This window comes from Trachemys scripta, chromosome 3, assembly GCF_013100865.1.
Source record: "Trachemys scripta elegans isolate TJP31775 chromosome 3, CAS_Tse_1.0, whole genome shotgun sequence".
NCBI lineage: Eukaryota > Metazoa > Chordata > Testudines > Emydidae > Trachemys > Trachemys scripta.
Genome location: NC_048300.1, coordinates 57,221,632 through 57,239,615, shown reverse-complemented (window position 1 = coordinate 57,239,615; position 17,984 = coordinate 57,221,632). Strand labels below are relative to the sequence as shown.

Genomic DNA, 17,984 nt, shown 5'->3' with positions numbered 1-17,984 from the left:
CCTGTCCTAGTCCACACCTAAGAATGATACATTTAAAATCATAATGTGAGGACTGGATACTTGCACATATAATTCATTTCACTAACCTGTTCGCCTGGGAAGAAAAGCAGATCTATGTACTGAGGAGCTGAAATCTTGTGTATCTTTCACATTAACACAGGCAGATGGCCTCTGACCTTCTTCCAAGCTTATAGAAAGGGAACTTTCCGAGACTGCAAGACCACTAGACCCAGTGTTGAGCTGAAAGAGGGCATCCTGTGCTTTCTTTTTTTCTTTCTTTAACATACTTACTAGAATATCTGCAGAACATTTTAAGGAAATTAGCTGGGATCTCCTTTCCATAAATAATAATCCACTCTCTCCGTAAGCCACTTGCTCATACAGGTAGTCTTGTAGAACTGAATGGAACTAGTCACATATGGAAGGCCTATTCATGTGAATATGGATTGCAGGGTTAGGCCCATACGTTATGTCTATGTATTCACACTTATCTTTCCAAATAACCTATTCAATTTGTCCTGAGCACTAGTAAGATGACATTAGTGAGTGGTATAAATGGCTATGGCCAATCCACGTTTGGATAAAAGTAATAAATACTGTAAGGTTCTGTACAAAAATAGAAATATTAAATTCTAGTTACTCTTTCAAAATGGGTGACATTCCCTTTATTAAGTTGGGTAACATTGCAACATCAATTAGACCCTGCAGATTTCCCCAGTCAAATTTAAATCGTATAAGCCAGAAATCTTAAACTTTATAGGAAGACTGTCAAGCACACCACAATAGAAAGGATTATAAAACACAAAACAGGGTTTTAAAGAAATTCCTGCCAATTACATATATATTTTTTAGAAAGACCTTTGACATAAAAACACTTTAAATGAAGGAATGCAGGGGTTTTCTGATGGAATTCACTACACATTTAGCAAAAACAAAAAGGTAACATGAATCCCTATAAAGATGATGAGATTTTTTCATTTTGTGTCTAATTTATCTGATAAATGGAAAAAATACATGGAAAAATCTGGGCAAGGTGTGAGGAATTAGAATTATCAAGTTGATTAGGTGGCAAAAATTATTTGTCTTACAAATTGGTTCTTATCATAGTTTTTATAGTGTGCATAAAGACAAGAAGGATCTCTTACGGTTTATGGCAGGAGAGCCTCCAAGTCCTCGGTAGTTTTATTGCACCAATCATTATGTTAATTTTTAAAAGTAAATTGTAAAATTATTTAGGCTTCAAAATCCACTTACTGTTCCTTGCATGCTAGTTCTGATTTTAACTTTTAATATTTCAATTCCCCGTATACAGCTCTAATTAAAATTGATGGATGCAATGAATGTCTTCCTTGTACTTCCATAAACAAAGCCACATATGCATAACTGGGGCGAGTGCATCTGACTCTATTAATTGCGTATTTTGTTGTTTTATTACAAATATTTTATCAATTTAATGATTTATTTCAAGAAGACTCTCTTCTGAGCTAAAATAAGAAACTTTTAAAAGGTGTTATAAGTCAATTTTATAGCCAAATTAACTAGACAGTTTATCCTTTCAAAATAAACATTTGGCTCTTGTGAAGGATGCAGCAGACTAAAAGGCTTCCCTACCATTTGATTTCATCAGGGTAAAGCAAGCTACCAGTCTGAAGTACAACCCATTCACACTTGATATACTAAATCTGTGAGTAATTGTTGAACACAAAGAATGCAGTTAATCTTGTTTTTAATAATGCTAAAGAATCTCTGCTTGCTATAAACTTGAAAGCTATTTGTCAATTTTCTGCCATTGTTCAAGTTTTGTCCACAGATCAGCCACAAACTCAGGGACATGGTGACGCTGTGGTCTGCCTGCAGTTTTATCAGCCAGCTAAAAATAACTGCCCTTTCTTCATTTTGCTAAGCTACAGCAACTCATATGTTTCCCAGGAGGCAGTAAAGTGGACACAGCACATATGAGTAGTTTAATTTTTGTTATACATACACAATATAAAGGCTCAGCTTTAGTTTAAATGTTAAAGTTGGATGTAGAAAGCACACATTTTACATTTAATCTAAAAGAAGAGAGTCCAGTAGTCCCTGAAGCAGCATTTCATTTGGCTAAAAATAACAATACAGGAAATTCTATTCTTTGTAAGGTAATAAATTGTTCTTTATATAGCATCACAGTTTTCTATGCTAGACCCAGTTTATCATTTTCTGGAAGAGAGTTTACTAGACATGAGCCTGAACCACAACTTTTGGATCTGGATCAGAATTTCCCAAAACCCCAGCGTATTTGGATCCAGGATTTTGGTTCCGTTCATAACAGAAACAGGGACCAAGTGCAACAATGGGATTCTGATAAAGAGTGGTAGGAGACTCTTAGATTAAGAATGTGGATTGATACATCAATCTGAAAGGGAAGAAATTCTTTGCAGATCACCATCTCCCATTTCATACACACCCACACCTCAGATTGCAGCCAGATTAGTTTAAATCCAAATAAATCCTGTTTCATAAAGGATACTGATTTCATTATCTCTTTGGTGCAGAAGGTTTCTCAACTTCTTTAACTCCTCTTTCTTCTCTGGGGTATTAGTATCTTCACCTCCAGTGATGTCTGGGGAGAGCAGACGTCTGTCAGGAATGTTTGTACGATTTATCAGTTGCTATGAAATAAAATAAAAAGAGTTCTGGGTTCTTGTCACTCTATCCTCATCCCATTCATTTCTCCCTATCCCTGCGTGACTGTTTACCTATGCTAGCGGATTTGAGATTTCAGGATTTCTGAAAAGCAAAATCCCACCACTGGTAGACTGCAAAGCAATAAGTACTGAGTTAACTATGAGATATCTCCTGATTTCCACTGATCAGTTTTCCTCAATAAAAATATCTAAGCCTTACACATCTTTCTCTGGTATGGAACTCCCACTGTAGTAAGGAAAAAAGCAACATCAACTGGGTATTAATTCCTCCTCATCTAGAAATCAAATTCAGGGACCGCGTTTTATACTTTACTGTATTAGAAAATTGCGGAAGCTTTTATAGCAGAGCATAAACAAAAACAAAAAATATACCCCATGTTCAATTTATTGCTACTCCTCACCCTGTATATATCTTGTGTGCAGTATATCCCAGCATAGCATATAACCAGAACAGTTGTTGCAGCTGGTTCAGTGACACAAACCCTCTTTTCTGATATCTTCCTGGGAGTAACTAGTCTAACGTAAAGCTCCTTATTAGCTGCATATATATTTGGATGTACTCTCTATCCATTTACAGATTACTTCAGCACAGCAATTCCTGTAAATTCCAGTCCTCTCTATCACTCGCTCCACCTCTAATACCCTTTGGTTATTCCTTTTAGCTCCTTCAGATTCTTGCTGCATATTTTCCGGTTATTATTCCAATCCATTCCAATCCTTCAAGCATTTCTCGGCCCTGTATACACTCCCTTCTTCTCCATAGCTTCATGGTTGCTTTTCAGTTCTCTCTCCCCTGTGTCCTCTAATATTTCTAGTTCATTCTTAGGGCTCTCTGCCCTTCCTTGTATGTGTACAGAATATACCTTTATGTAATTGAAACAGTGCTTGATCTTGCGCATATCAGCTCCAACATCCAGCATGCTCTCAGGATCAGGATCTTCCAGAAACGTTTTAATTATCTCCTCCAGCCTGAAAGCACATAATAGGCAAAAATAACAAATATAATCTTTGAGGGAACTTAAAAATTCTCATAAGAACAGGCAACATTGACTCAAGCTAGGAATGTGTTTCAGAGTTGCCAAGTTTACTGCTTTTCCCAGTAGACTCTTGGTTTGGGGGTCCATTCTATTAGTCTACTTGAAAACACAAGCAATCAACTTCTTGTTTTTGGTGCTAGACTCTGAGCTTAACATGGGAGGGATCACAAATGATTCAGATAATGATTTATGTATGCTAATAAATAGTTTGGGGACTAAAATGTTTAAAAGTAATCTTCTGTTTTCCTGATTTCTCTCATAATTTAATTTTTCCATAATCAGTTTCCCTATGCTCTCTCACAAGACATAATTCTAAGACTACTGCTTTGGATGCTTTCTGCCTGTATTTTTGCTAGGAAGTATATGAAACTTAATAATTTAGGTTGCATTCATAAAATTCTCAGCCCCCACCATCATGTAGGGCAATGTCATTTTTTGGATCTCAGTTTCTCTATATACCCCCAAAGACCCATTGTTTCTCTTCCTATTGCTGAAATGTATTAAACATTTGATTCATTTATTGATAGGGGCTGAGCCTGCAGTCTTTAGGCAAGAAAAATACCCACTGAAGTCAGTGTGTGTGTTGCCTACATTAGGACTGCAGGACCAGGCCCATTAAGAAAATCATCGGAGATACAGAAACATGTCATTGCTCTTTTAGAGTCAAATTATAAGCTATGGCAGGGAAAACCAGCATATGGACCATGAAATTCTGTGAGTTACAACTCTTGGAATTTCTATAATATCCATGCATCAGCAGATGAGCTTTAAAACCTCTCCCCACTCCTATAGATCAGGCAGTGCCTGAGACCCATATTTCTGTGTGTCCCCCAAGGTAGACAGGATTTCTGTGTGAAAGACTGAAGAGCATGAGGATCTTAGCATGGACACCCAGTGCTTCTGCCTGGACTACTGCCCTAGAATCTCTCTCTCCATACAGGAGCACAGCTTTAGAGCAGCCATGGTTTTCTGCTGGTGGTTCATCGAGAGCCCCCTCTGAGGAAAGGGAGTTCACAACACATGCAGGAACAGGTTCAGCATTAACTTCAGCAGTAAATGCCTGAATGTTTGCAGGGTGTGGGGTAGGTGTGGGAATTGAGGAAGATACCACAGACAGTTACTGTCACCTAGCTCCACCTCTTCCTGACTCCTCAATAGTAGCAAAGCCTCAACCCTGTGGAGTGGGAGGAGAAGGGTTTTTATGGGGTCTGCAGAAAGAGGGCAACATGCTCTAAAGTGCTCCCAACACTTACGTGAGCCTGGTCAGTTTCAGCTAGCTTTTTCTTTCCTGTTTACATTATCAAAGGAGACTATATAGGCAAAATATTTAGTGTATATCATTCATTATATACATGGTCACTGACACCAAATGCTTGGCAAATGGATCTCTACAAATTCAAGAAGAGTGCTCTTGTTAGCTTAATTCTCAACCCACACCAAATTACCATAACCAACAGAGCCTCAAAAAATGCAGGCAAGAGCTACTTTCTCTTCTAAATTCATGCATGTCTGAAATTTTTCTAATTCCTCTGCTCATCCATAAAATTAAGCAACCATGTTAATGGAATTAGAGTTTCTGCCATGAAAAAGAACAGTTTATTGCTAACAAATACATGCTGAGACCAGTAAGGCACACTCTTGGATCCCATTAAACCAAAATGTGGGCATGTCATAAATATAAAGGGAAGGGTAACCACCTTTCTGTATACAGTACTATAAAATCCCTCCTGGCCAGAGGCACAAAATCCTTTTACCTGTAAAGGGTTAAGAAGCTCAGGTAACCTAGCTGGCACCTGACTAAAAGGACGAATAAGAGGACAAGATACTTTCAAATCTGGAAAGGGGGAAAAAGCTTTGTTTTGTCTGTCTGTTCTGTGTGCTTGCTGGAGACAGATCAAGAAGGCAAGCAATCCAACTCAATTAGAATTAGTAAGTAATAATAAGGGAATGCGTTAGCTTACTTTTATTTTGGCTTGTGATTTTCCTTGTCTAGAGGGAGGTTTTGTCTAGAGGGAGGTTTATTTGTAACTTTAATGTTTTGCCTAGAGGGGAGATCCTCTATGTTCTTGAGTCTTTTGTTATCCTGTAAAGTACTTACCATCCCGATTTTACAGAGGTAATTCTTTTACCTTTTCTTTAATTAAAATTCTTCTTTTAAGAACCTGATTGATTTTTCATCGTTTTAAGATCCAAGGGTTTCGGTCTGTGTTCACCTGTACCAATTTGTGAGGATATTATTCTCAAGCCTCCCCAGGAAAAGGGGTGTAGGGGTTTGGGGGATTATTCTCAAGCCTGCCCAGGAAAAGGGGTGTGGGACTCAGGGGGGTATTTGGGGAAGGTAGGGCTCCAAGTGGCCCTCCCTAAATGTTTGTTTAAATCACTTGGTGGTGGCAGCGTTACTTAATCCAAGGAATAGGGAGTTCTTAACCTAAATTGGTAGAAATAAGTTTAGGGGGTCTTCATGCAGGTCCCCATGTCTGTACCCTAAAGTTCAGAGTGGGGAGGGAACCCTGACAGGGCAGGATCCTGCAAGTTCATAGAGCACCCACTGAAGTCAGGGTGAATTGTATGTGCAAAGGGCTTAAAGGATTGGGCCATTTAAAACGTCTATTTACATTAGTTAGAAACAAAGTGTCCCTAGAATTACAGGTATTTATTTCTCAAGCTGAAGCAGAGCAGAGATTATTGAGTAATAAAGACCAGAATATTAGTTTTAATTATTGCTACATTTATCGGTCTCTATGAATAAGCATTCAATCCCACAAGTGGGAACCTTACTGGTAATTTCAGCAGATAGGCCAAGAAATAAATGGACATGGGAACTATCCCCTCACACCTACAAGTGGCCTCTGTGTGTCATGATTGGGAAAGGTGGAGAAGCCTATATTGCAACTGCCAGTGCTATAGCTAGTCTATGGATAAACAAAAGCATTCAGTATCTAGCACTAAGTCTGGCAGTATACCAGGGCCGCCCAGAGGGGGGGGGGGGCGGCAAGTGGGGCAATCTGCCCCTGGCCCCGCAGGGGCCCCGCAAGCCCTGGCCGAGAATCCCTTTCCTGGCTAGAGGTGCCTTTTTACTTACCCAGCGGCGGTCCGGGTCTTCGGCGGCATTTCAGCAGAGGGGGGCCCTTCAGTTGGCATTCGGCGGCATTTCAGCGGCAGGTCCTTCAGTGCTGCCGAAGACGCGGAGCGACTGAAGGACCCGCCGCCACCGCAGACTTGGAGCACCGCCCGGTGAGTATGTCCGCTCCCCTGCTTTGCCCCAGGCTCCCTGAATCCTCTGGGTGGCCCTGCAGTATACTGAGCACTACATTAACCACATTTAATAAGAGAAACATTCCAAAACTATTTTCTCCTAATTTTACGCACTAGGGTCAGATCCTCAATGTGAGGTCATTTAACGCTACTACAACATGGCAGTAACCTTGAACTGTAAATAAAAGAATAGGCATTTCAGCTATACCCAGATTGCCTCAGTTGGCAGAGACTTAGGCTACGGGAATCAATCCAAAAACATTTGTCAGCTAGAAGCTTGCAACAAGATCATCAAGTTAACATTGCAGGTAGTTACTAAGAATATTTTAGGAGAAAAGAGAACAGTAAGGCAAGGGAGAAGAGAGAGCATGAATTTGTCCCAGGCGACTGTTCTGTCTAATTTAGTTTCCTATTTACAAATTAGGTGAGTAGTAAATATGAATGTGAGGTGGTATTTTCTCCCTCCTCCATTACCTGTCACCCACTTGAGATTTCCAGCATTTTAAAAAACCGCAACTGCCCAATTCACTTTTTGTGGCTTGAAGACCACACATTCACTGGAGCCAAAGTGGATTTTAGTGCCAGATGGACTGATTCAACTTTGCTGTAGCAGAACCTAGATTAGAAGTGGTTAACCAACTAAGCCTTTTTGCCACTTCTAAAGAACAGTACTTCTTCAGTGTGTTTTAATATAGACCTTTATGCCAAAGAGGAAGAATTTCCTGAACCAAAAATGAAATGGAATTTTTTGCCAAAGGGAAAAGGAATGGAAAAGGCCCTCAAAATGCACAATTAAGCACAAGAACTAAAACAAGCTTTCAGATTTATATTCTGACTATTAAAGACAAACAACATCATGAATATTAATTTCTGTGCACACAAAAAAAAAAAAATTAATGGAGATATCCCATCTCCTGGAAGGGACCTTGAAAGGTCATCGAGTCTAGTCCCCTGCCTTCACTAGCAGGACCAAATACCCATTTTGCCCCAGATTCCTAAGTGGTCCCTTCAAGGATTGAACTCACAACCCTGGGTTTAGCAGGCTAATGCTCAAACCACTGAGCTATCCCTTCCCCCAAGCATAGACACCTTTTAACAGGAGAGAATTAAAGGACCAAGCTTCTTAGGTAAATATATAGCCAGATGACAAAAAGGATAGAAATCAGAACATACTGGGAGTTCTGCCAGTGGATTAAATTATTAAACAAAGGTAAAAATAAATTGATGATGCGATGCAGATGCAGTCTGAGGTTTCTCTTCCTGCTGAACATATCTTAAGTCCACTGAGCTAAATTTTCAGAATGATTTATCAATGAAGGGACCATGGAAATAATTTAAACATTCTAATACTAGTTATATAATGCCATGATTTAAGGCTTTACAGGAGACAACAAAGCTATTCCTCCCCCCCAAAGTGCTCACAGTTTAAATGAGAAAGATAACACAAATAATGACAACAGCGCACAGGACAAGAGGAGGGAGGAGAAGAGACAAGAGTAAATAAGAAGAGAGAGTGGGATACTGACCTTAGACCAACAAACTTTTGTACAGTAAATTTCTTTTTAAAAAAAAGCTATACATGTAGGTGTTTAAATTGTCAGGTAAGAGCAGGAAGGTAACTCTTGTCAAGGGGATTCCCAAAAAGATGGCTCAGAAGCAGTGGATAAGTTATGGCACAAAGGCTTCAATTTTATTTAATAAACAATAAAAATGTAAATAAATGAATGAAGGGAATGAATATGGTTTTTGCAACAAAGAGTGGTGGTAGCTGCTCAATTCAATCATGAGACACCACTTATCTGGCCACCCAGTCAAAGATATTCTCTTGCCCACCCTAGGCTTGGATATGTCTGTGCTAGAGCATCTCTCAGCCCCAGCTACACACCAAAGCCTACAATTCTAGGAGATATATAACCTCCCTATGGCCTAGCCCCAACAGCCGAATAATTTTATCCTCCTCCAAAGACGGCCTGTCCACAAAGCTATGATGCAACATGGAACTTGTGAACATGATTCTGGCTTGACCCAAGCAGAAATGAAAATGCAATGTTTAGTTAACATAACATACAAGTGACAGTTACACACCCATATGTTATCTCAATGCAAAACACCACTTATTCCCCTAGCACAGAGGCAGATGGGTGGGAGGGGAAACCTTGCAGCAGCAGGGGAGCCGGAATTGCTTTTTGGTCCTCCAAAGCTCATTCTTGACAGGGGGCTGGTACTAGCTGCCCTCTGGTCATAAAGAAGGCTCCTTAGGGCTAGAAGAGTGACCAAAGGCAGACCGCGAGGAAGGATGGTCCAGTGGCTAGGGAGCTAGCCTGAGAATTAGCTATAGACTTTATGTGACCTTGACCAAGTCACTTAATCACTGTGCCGCAGTTTCCCAGGGCTAAAATGGGAATATTAGCACTGTCCTAGTTCACAGGGTTGTGAAGGATCACTATATGAAAAGATTCGGAGGCCCTCAAATATTATGGTAATGAAGGCCCTATGAGTATGACAGACATGGTGTGTCAGGAGGGAAAGGATCCCCTAGCATCCAAGCAGGAAACCCCCCAGCAAATCCAGCCTAGCTGGCCACTGCCACATAAGGTAGGTGACTGAGCTGAATTAGCACAGAAAGCAAAAGGAAAGCCACCCCTGGAAAAGGGAAAAGTTGATCTCAGTCAGTTAATTATAGTTAACAAAACATAAGAATATAAAAAGAGAACAAAGTTTCTCAGCTCAGGGTTTCTAATTCAGTCCTGGGCTCAGAGACTAGCCTTCTCCTAGGCAGTCTCCGTCCTCTTGTTCCTGGAGCAGCTAACTTTTACAGCCCCTCTGTGGAGCACCTGGGTGAGCCTAATTATTATTAACTTCTTGTTTGCTCAGGTCAGGGTAGTGTCTGCAAGCTGCCCCAGATAATAGAAAGTGTCAGAATAAGGATTAGTGGTGAAAAGCTAGACAAAGGAAGAGAGTTTTGAGAATATATTTGAAGGCGGAGTGAGGTTGCTTGGCGTGCAACACATTTTAAATAAAAAGTACATTTTGCGACTGAGCTGTTCTGTTTTACAACGTCTGATCCACTGCTGTGTCTCCTCCAACAGCTCCTTTAGTCTTTGTGCAATCTCTCTCCTCGTCAATTCATCAGTACTCCAGGGAAAAGGTTGTGCTTTTAAACATATGACATAAAACAGATCAAATCAGTCAAAAGATACTGCTAGCACTATCAGAACATTATTTTTTTTTCAGAAATAACATTGTTGCTGACTTCTTCTGCACAGGAGTCATCCAGGATGAGATTTTTCTTCTATACTTGACTTGTATTTATCAAGACACCATCGAGGAGTACAGGACTTTAATGTTTCCTATCTTTGTAAGAGACTGATTTGGCAGAAACTGATTTGGCAGAAACTCCTGCTTTTTTCCATATTTTCTTTCTTTATTATTTTTTTAAAATTAGCCAATCACAAATTTCTGGGCACTTTTCCATCAATGATTTAAAAAAATGTATCAAATCAATTGATTTGCATTAACTAAAATTAAAGAGCATCAACCCCCAAAGACTAATACAATAATAAAATAATTACAATAATAAGTTCCTACTCTGATCCACATTCAGGCAAAAGCCTGAGGTCAGAGATAGGCTCTCTACTGTCCCCTGAAAGCCAAGGAATTGAGGAATGCTCATATTAACAGGGGAAGTCAATTCCAGAGTGGAGAGTCCTCCACTGAAAATGCCTTGTCCACAGCCTGCCTGGTGTTCAAATTTAGGATGTTCAAGTATATCAGCTGCTCTCAATTCCCATAGCAAAGCAAGGATAAGGAAAGACACTCTCAGATAACAGAGACTCAACTTCTATCAGGGTTTGTCTACACAGCAAATGGAATCAAAATACCTAGATTAGTTGTACTTCCCACCCTTAGTTATTTCAATGCAAGTTGGTGTGTCAAAACTGTTATTTCAGAATCAAAATGCCCTATTCCAAGATGACTTTTCAATAAAAGAGTGACCAAGTTATATCAAAACAGGACACTTAGAACACTCATATTCTGAAATAAGTGTCCTATTTTTATATAATTTGGTCATCTTTCTTACTGATAAGTTTTGTTGGAATGGGGCAATCTTATTCTGAAATAAGAGTGTCCACCCAGATTTGCACTGAAATAACTAAAAGCGTGAGTTACAATCGATTTAGTTATCTATTATGTAAGATTATTTTCTCTGGTCTTCACAAACACAATCTTGCCTTGTTGATATTCACTGAGAATGCTGCAGCTAAGATAATATTCCTAGCCTGTCACTTTGACCATGTCGGCACTCTCTGCATCCCTCCACTGGCTCCCCTTTCTTTATCCTATCAAACGTAAGCTACTGGTCTTCACTTTCAAGGCTTTTCATGGCCTATCCTCCCCCTACCTATCATCTCTCATTCAGTACTAAAAGGTCAACTCCTGCTTGTGACTGACCCATGATGCCAGTCTCTATTGCCCACTTGTTAAATTTTGAAACACACACCTATGTGCTTTCTCCCATGCTGCCCCTCACACCTGGGAGAAGCTCCCTGTAAATATCAGCAAATCTTATTCAATATCCTCCTTAAGATGCTTCTTTGCCATGAGGCCTATAAAAAACTTGAAAATGGCTAGGGTACTGGTGTGCTGAGACCACTACCTGTCATGCTGACCAATACAGTCTCATTTTTTTCCTTGTACTTCCCCGTCTCTTTGTCTGTATCTCTCTGTTGTCTCTTGTATTATAGTCATAGTGTAAGCTCTCTGGGGCTCTTCCTACAGCCTCCAGAATAAAAAGGGACCTGGTCCGTCATTGGAGCTTCTAGGCCTTATGATAATACAAATAATATTATTATTTCAGTTCCAGTCTCTGTGTACACAAGTTCTTAAGTTTTAAAGGTCAATATCAACACACACTGAATTGCATCAGGAAATGAGTAGGGAGCTAGAGCAATCTTTAAAACATAGGTAATAGATTCCCTATAATTAATACAACAAGCAAGTAGACTGCCACATTCTTCATTAGCTGTAGCTTCTAAGTGGTCTTCAGGGGTATCCATGCAGACACATTATAGTGAAGCCACCTGTAAATCCAGAAGTGTCCCTTATGTATTTTTTTCCCCATTTGTTGTTGAGTAAAGGGATTGTCAACTATTAAAGCTCGACCAGTTACTACTAACCTAGTAGCTGCGGCAAGCTCCAAAAGGAGATTTTCAAATCATGGCACTCTTCCCCTCAGGACTGTTGGGTTCTGTCCTAACTGCAGCAGGCCTGGCTCACACTGTTGGAAGCTAGAGTGTGCTGAAGTCAGTTGCCAGAACCCTGCTGCCTCAGGAAGAATAGTTTCCCCCAATAGAAGCTCCCTGGAGGAGGAAGAAAAAATAGTAGCACACAAAGGCCTTTTTCTTTATGAAAAACAGCAGTAAACAAGAAAGAGTTTCTCTCACTTAATGATCATCCAAGAATAATGAACAGAGAACTCAAGTGAGTAAGAATCCTCCTACCCTCCCCAATCATCACTTTCTAAACACTCTGCAGTGATTAAGTTTAAGGCCAATTTATAAAATTCATTTAAAGTTGGTCCAGTTACAAGATAGCATACATGGAGCGAAGCATAAGGATGTGGCTTTAAATGTTTAAGACAGCAAAAAACAACAGCAGCAACAACAGCAAAAAGTAGGTTATACTTTCCTGAGCCAACAGCTTGTCTTTAAGGTGAACTGCAAAACAAAAAAATATACAAAATATTCCTCCTGCCTGGTGTATAAAGAGGCTCTGGGTTAGTTTTTATATCTGGGTTTGTTTTTTCAGTTTAGTATCAAGAATATCTGGCCCTCGCTTTTCACTTTGGCCTTTTTTTATACATTTCTCACTGGTGCTAAACTGTATTTCCACTGGTATTAGTAGCATTGTGTAGATGACTGATTTAGCATTGTGTCAAGCACTGAGCAGTATTAGGGATGTGTACACTGCAAATGAAGGTGTGATTGTAGCACAGGTAGATATACCTGCACTAGTGTTAATCTAACAATAGTGGTGTTAAAATTGTAGTCTAGGCCAGGCAAGTTGCAGTTCTAACATGAGTTAGCTGGTGGAGGTAAGCCCTAGGATAGACCCCTACCAGGTAATATGTGTTAAAATACAAATTGCGCTGTCTACAGTAGGGTTTTAGCAGGTGCTACCCAACACGATTCCCAGTGTACACATAGCCAGAGGGTGGAGAGGATGCTGAATCGTAGCCTTGGGAGAGCTGCAGCTCTCATGTGAGAGGATCACTGAGGTCTTTCAAAAATATTCCAAAAGGCCTTGTCCTCACACCAAAAATCAATCATAAATAAAAATAGAAAGAAGATTGGATCTGATATTCTGAATGTACAAATAAAGCTGAAAGTTTATTTTGGATTTTTTTGTGTGAAGAAAAAACAACAAAACATGTTACGAGACTGTCTTTATATATCATAAAGGAACATCAGAAGGGCACAATCTTTTTTTCCCTCTTCTTTTCAGTTTGATTTCAAAGGACTTCAGTTGTTTCTCATGATAACTAGAGTGACAACACTAAAGTGAAAGTTTTGACAGAAACACAAAGTCCTTTCTAATGACTTCACCTTTTCCCCCTTGTTTTGTTTTTCTTTTGCCTTTCCCCCCATCTTATGCCATTCCTAATATCCCATATTTTTTACAAGTATTAAGTAACTCTTTGGTCTTTTATTACCCTCTTCTTTATAATGCTCTTATGTTGTAAATGCAGACATTTCTAAGCACTCAGCAGTTACAGACAGTTTTACAATATCAACTTTACCTCTCTTCTACTACCGTCCATGCTCTCATGAGCTCTTCCTTAATTAAGCCTGCCTATCAACACCTTAGTCATATCACACACAAAACCACAAAAGCTGCCTATCCATATTACCTCAGATGGGAGGCAGATTCTATGATAGTCCAACTGAAAGACGATCAGCTGATATCTGCTATACTGCAGTGTTATCCTCTTTAACAACTGATTTTTACCTCCTTAAACAATATTCAATATGCATTTCCAGTTCTGAACCAGTCGGGCATGTTTTTATGAACCAGGATGCAAATAACACAGCTGAAATACATCAGAGAAAGCACCATCAGCCAGTTTTTACATGATTTTTTGAAGTTTAGAGCTTTCAATAATATGTAACATGCAGGGTCTCAAAACACAGGGGCAAGAATTCAAGACTTCTAGGGATTTTGGAAGCCCTCGTTTTGCCCTTGCCTTGTGTGCGATGATTCATTTGTGGGAGCTCTTGCCTTTTAACCACAGACCACTGGTACCGTATATCACATATAAAAGTGGAGTTCAGTTAAAGAACAATGAATTCACAATTTAGTGTCAGCTGTGGATTCTATGACATGTGAACCTGAAATCCAAGACTATGAAAAACAGGCTGTAAACAAAAGAAGCTACTGAAACATTTTTGAGGTCATTAGATGGGTTATTTTCACAAAATCTGCTAAGAGGAGTAGGCAGAAATTCAGTTTGTTCACTATAAACTTTGCAGTAGGGTCTCTGGCCTGCTACTGTTAACTCATACCATGCACTTCTAGTCCATTATGGCAGAGAATTCTTTTTGAAAAATGTTTTAACTGTTATAATGATCCTAGTGCATAAAAGAACTAAGAATTCAAGTCTGACCATGTAATTTAGTTTGTGATTGAACTAAACACTAAACACATTCACTAAAAACTAGGGATCTATTTATCCATTGATACATGAGAGATTGAAAAGTAAATGCCATCATAGCTAATAGGAGCTATCCATGTAAGTTCTCTATGAATCAATAGGAGAATAAAACCCCCAGGGTCTCTAACTAGCCAATTAACTGATCTTCCTATGAAAGACTAGTGAGAAAATGGAAAATACTTCCAGGCATTCCTGCTAACATTACGACAAAGGAGATAAAGTGTATAGGATACATCTCAGCTTATGCTGGAAAGAGGTGCAAAATGCCACTATCTATACCAAAAGATCCCTTTATGACTAAGCTGCAGAACAAAAGGCATTCATGCAATGCAGTCTATTCTTAATATTAAACAATACAATGGAGATTAATAAGCTGTGAGCCTGATTCAACCCCATTTTAGTCCACGTGAGTGTTTCCATTGATTTTAATGGGAGCTGGATCAGGCCCTCTGTATAAGAGTTTATATTGTTATTCATAACCGTTAGTGGGCTCTGGTTTCAGATGAAACGTCTCAGCATAAGATATTTTTGCAAAAGATATTTTTTACCTTGTAGTCTAAAAGCATTTAGGGGTCATCTACACTTGACTATTTTGGGAGGGAGTCTTCCAACTTTGCACTAGCGCGAAGCACTAGTGTAAATGGCAGCAGTTCTGTGTCGTCCAGATTTGTTCTGAGAAGAGTTAGACCACACGGTGGTAAAAATGCCAATGTGCTGTATACACTGGCATTCTCACCTTGCTACCACCACTGGAGCTGCAACAGAGGTGAAGCAGCCTAAGTAGGGACTTTTGCACTGGGAAATAGAGGGTAAAATGGGGCCCAGCTGGGGCCACCCCTGCTGCTAGAACCTTCTGACCCACAACTGTGCAGGGGAAACAGCCCCATTCTGGGGGCACTAGGATCCAGACAGTGCCTTCCCTTCCCCCACCAATGTGGTTTTGGGGGAGAACTGCAGATAGCAGCCAGCCAGAAACTCCAGCCGAGAGGAACAGAACCAGTCAAGGCAGAGACCTTTGGACATTCCAGTCAAAAGCATACCATTCTGACTGTCTCTGCCTTGTGCGGATTCGTTGTTTGCACCAACCCTCCCCTTTCTCCTCCAACCCCCTCAAAGTCTCTTCATCACAGCTTCACAGCATACTTGCCCCTCTTACCCTCTCCTCCCCTGACCTGTTCCCTTCACCCCCCTGCTCTTCCATTCCCTTTCCATTTAGCTGATCCTCTCCTAAATTAACCCATTGAATACCAAGCAAATAAATAAATCATGGAACATGACGTTTTTCACCATCACATTGTTCACTCTGCTTGTGTGTTCTATCCGTTCCACTACCATGTGTCTGTCTTGTCAATGTAGAAAATATTGTCTCACTGTTTCCTTGTACATTCCTATCCGTCTGGATGCATTTGTTGTCTCTTCTCTTATACTCCGTTTGAAAGCTCTTCGGGGTAGAGGCTGTCTTTTTGTTCTGTGTGTGCACAGTGCCTAGCTAAATCGGGGTCCTGGTCTATGATTGGGGTGCCTAGATACTATGGTCATACTACTACTAATAAACAATAATAATAAATAATAATAATAATAATACATTTCCTAAAAAAGGCTAATGTAAAAATAGCTTCCTGGTTCAAATATCGCTTGGCTTACTGAGGCAAGTAGATGATTCCTTTTTAGGTAAGCAGGATTTGGCCCTTACTGTAATGGAAAACTATAGATGCTAATTACTGTATATACTGACACATGCTTTTTTTAGCCACCTTATATAATTGTATTAGGTCCTGAGTACTCAAATGCTTATATATATATATATAAAAAAATAAAAAAAAGCTGTAGATCCCATTCTAGTATCAGTTTTAATGTTTTCATATAAATACTTGGCTCTGACATGGACAAAACAAAGAAACCCAGCATTGGTAAACTATATAGCATAAATTGTTGCTGAGATCCAATTTCTTGTAAAGTGAAAATGAGTGATACGTGAGCTTGTAAATTATCATGTTTCATTCAATTACTGCATTACGCTAGCACAGCCATTGCTAGATTTAAAAAGAGTAATGTGCGTGAAATCCTGGCCTCATTGAAGTCAATGCCAAAACTCCAGTGGCTTTAATGGGATCAGGATTTCACCCTTCTATGTTTATCGGGTAGATGGATACACAGCACAAAGTCTTGCTACAATACAATGTTAACACATTAGAAAGAAATATTCAAGCTCTGTTAAAGGTCTTGTGACTTTATATTCTTTAAAAGGTAGACTAGTTAGGTTTTCTAGAGAGCACAGAAAATCCTCAATTTGCATCCAGAAGCTCCAACATTTTTAAGGTAGCAATGCTACAAACATTGGGTCTGATCCTTTGAAGTGTGGAGCCCCTTCAACTTTCAATGAAGCCAAATGGAGTTGAAGAGGCTCAGTCCTTTCAGGTTCAGGCCAATTGCGATTATCTTAATTTTTAAGGAAAGCAACAAATGCCTCCAAATTTTCCAAATTGAAATAATATTTGATTATTTTCATATTCAATGCTTGTGTTGCTGTTCCCAAAGTAAGTTCATTCCAAATGAAGGAAACTGTGACTGATAAGTCCAGCCACAACAGACAAGGGTATTATTAGCTGGATATTTTTAGTATGCTAATCATTTTGAGCAAACTCCTATTGGCCTTAATCAGCAGTGCCAAAGCTAACAATGTGACTCTTAAGCAACTATAATTAGGCTTTAGAATTAACATCCAATTAAGATGAATGGGGGAAGTCTGGCACTTTACTAGACTAGAAACTTAAACGAAAGTTTTGAAACTTGGATGTCTAAAATTAGGCACCAAATGCTTATTTAGGATGCTAAATATGTAGAGCCCTGCAAATCTGCGGGTATCCGCTTTATATCGATGGACCATTTCTGTGGGTAGCAGCGTGGATGTGGATACAAATTTTGTATCCGCGCAGGACTCTGATGGTAAGAGCCGAGTGGGCAGCTGTGAGGAGCTACGACACAGACCCTTCACCTACTCTGGGCAGGGGACCTGAGGGGCAGGGACACTGGGTCGGGGGCTGCTTGGGCCCCACGCCCAGGGCAAGTGGAGGGTCCGTCGCAGCTCTCCACAGCTGCCTGCCTGGCTCTTACCATGGCCGGGCTGCAGCTCCGAGCCACTCCCCCCAGCTGGAGCTGGGTTGGGGAGAGCCACGCTAGCAGTTGTGGGGAGGCTGAGTCCCTCCACCTGCCCTGGGTGGAAGGGCTGGTGGGCAGAGACACTGGGCGGGGGTACTGGAAAACAGGGACACTGAGTGGGGAGACTGGGACATT

General features: G+C 40.1%; 1 protein-coding gene across 4 annotated transcripts in view; it reads right to left on the bottom strand.

The window, feature by feature from the left end:
* The window catches only part of KIF6 (kinesin family member 6), a 270,556-nt gene that overhangs the window by 148,554 nt on the left and 104,018 nt on the right, over nt 1–17,984 (bottom strand). For all 4 annotated transcript variants that reach the window (XM_034764803.1, XM_034764804.1, XM_034764805.1 and 1 more), the window contains exons 11-13: nt 3,551–3,656; nt 2,510–2,651; nt 87–299 (exon numbers count right to left, since the gene is read on the bottom strand). In XM_034764803.1, the coding sequence (XP_034620694.1) occupies nt 87–299; nt 2,510–2,651; nt 3,551–3,656 (461 nt within the window). The remainder of the gene's footprint in view (nt 1–86; nt 300–2,509; nt 2,652–3,550; nt 3,657–17,984) is intronic.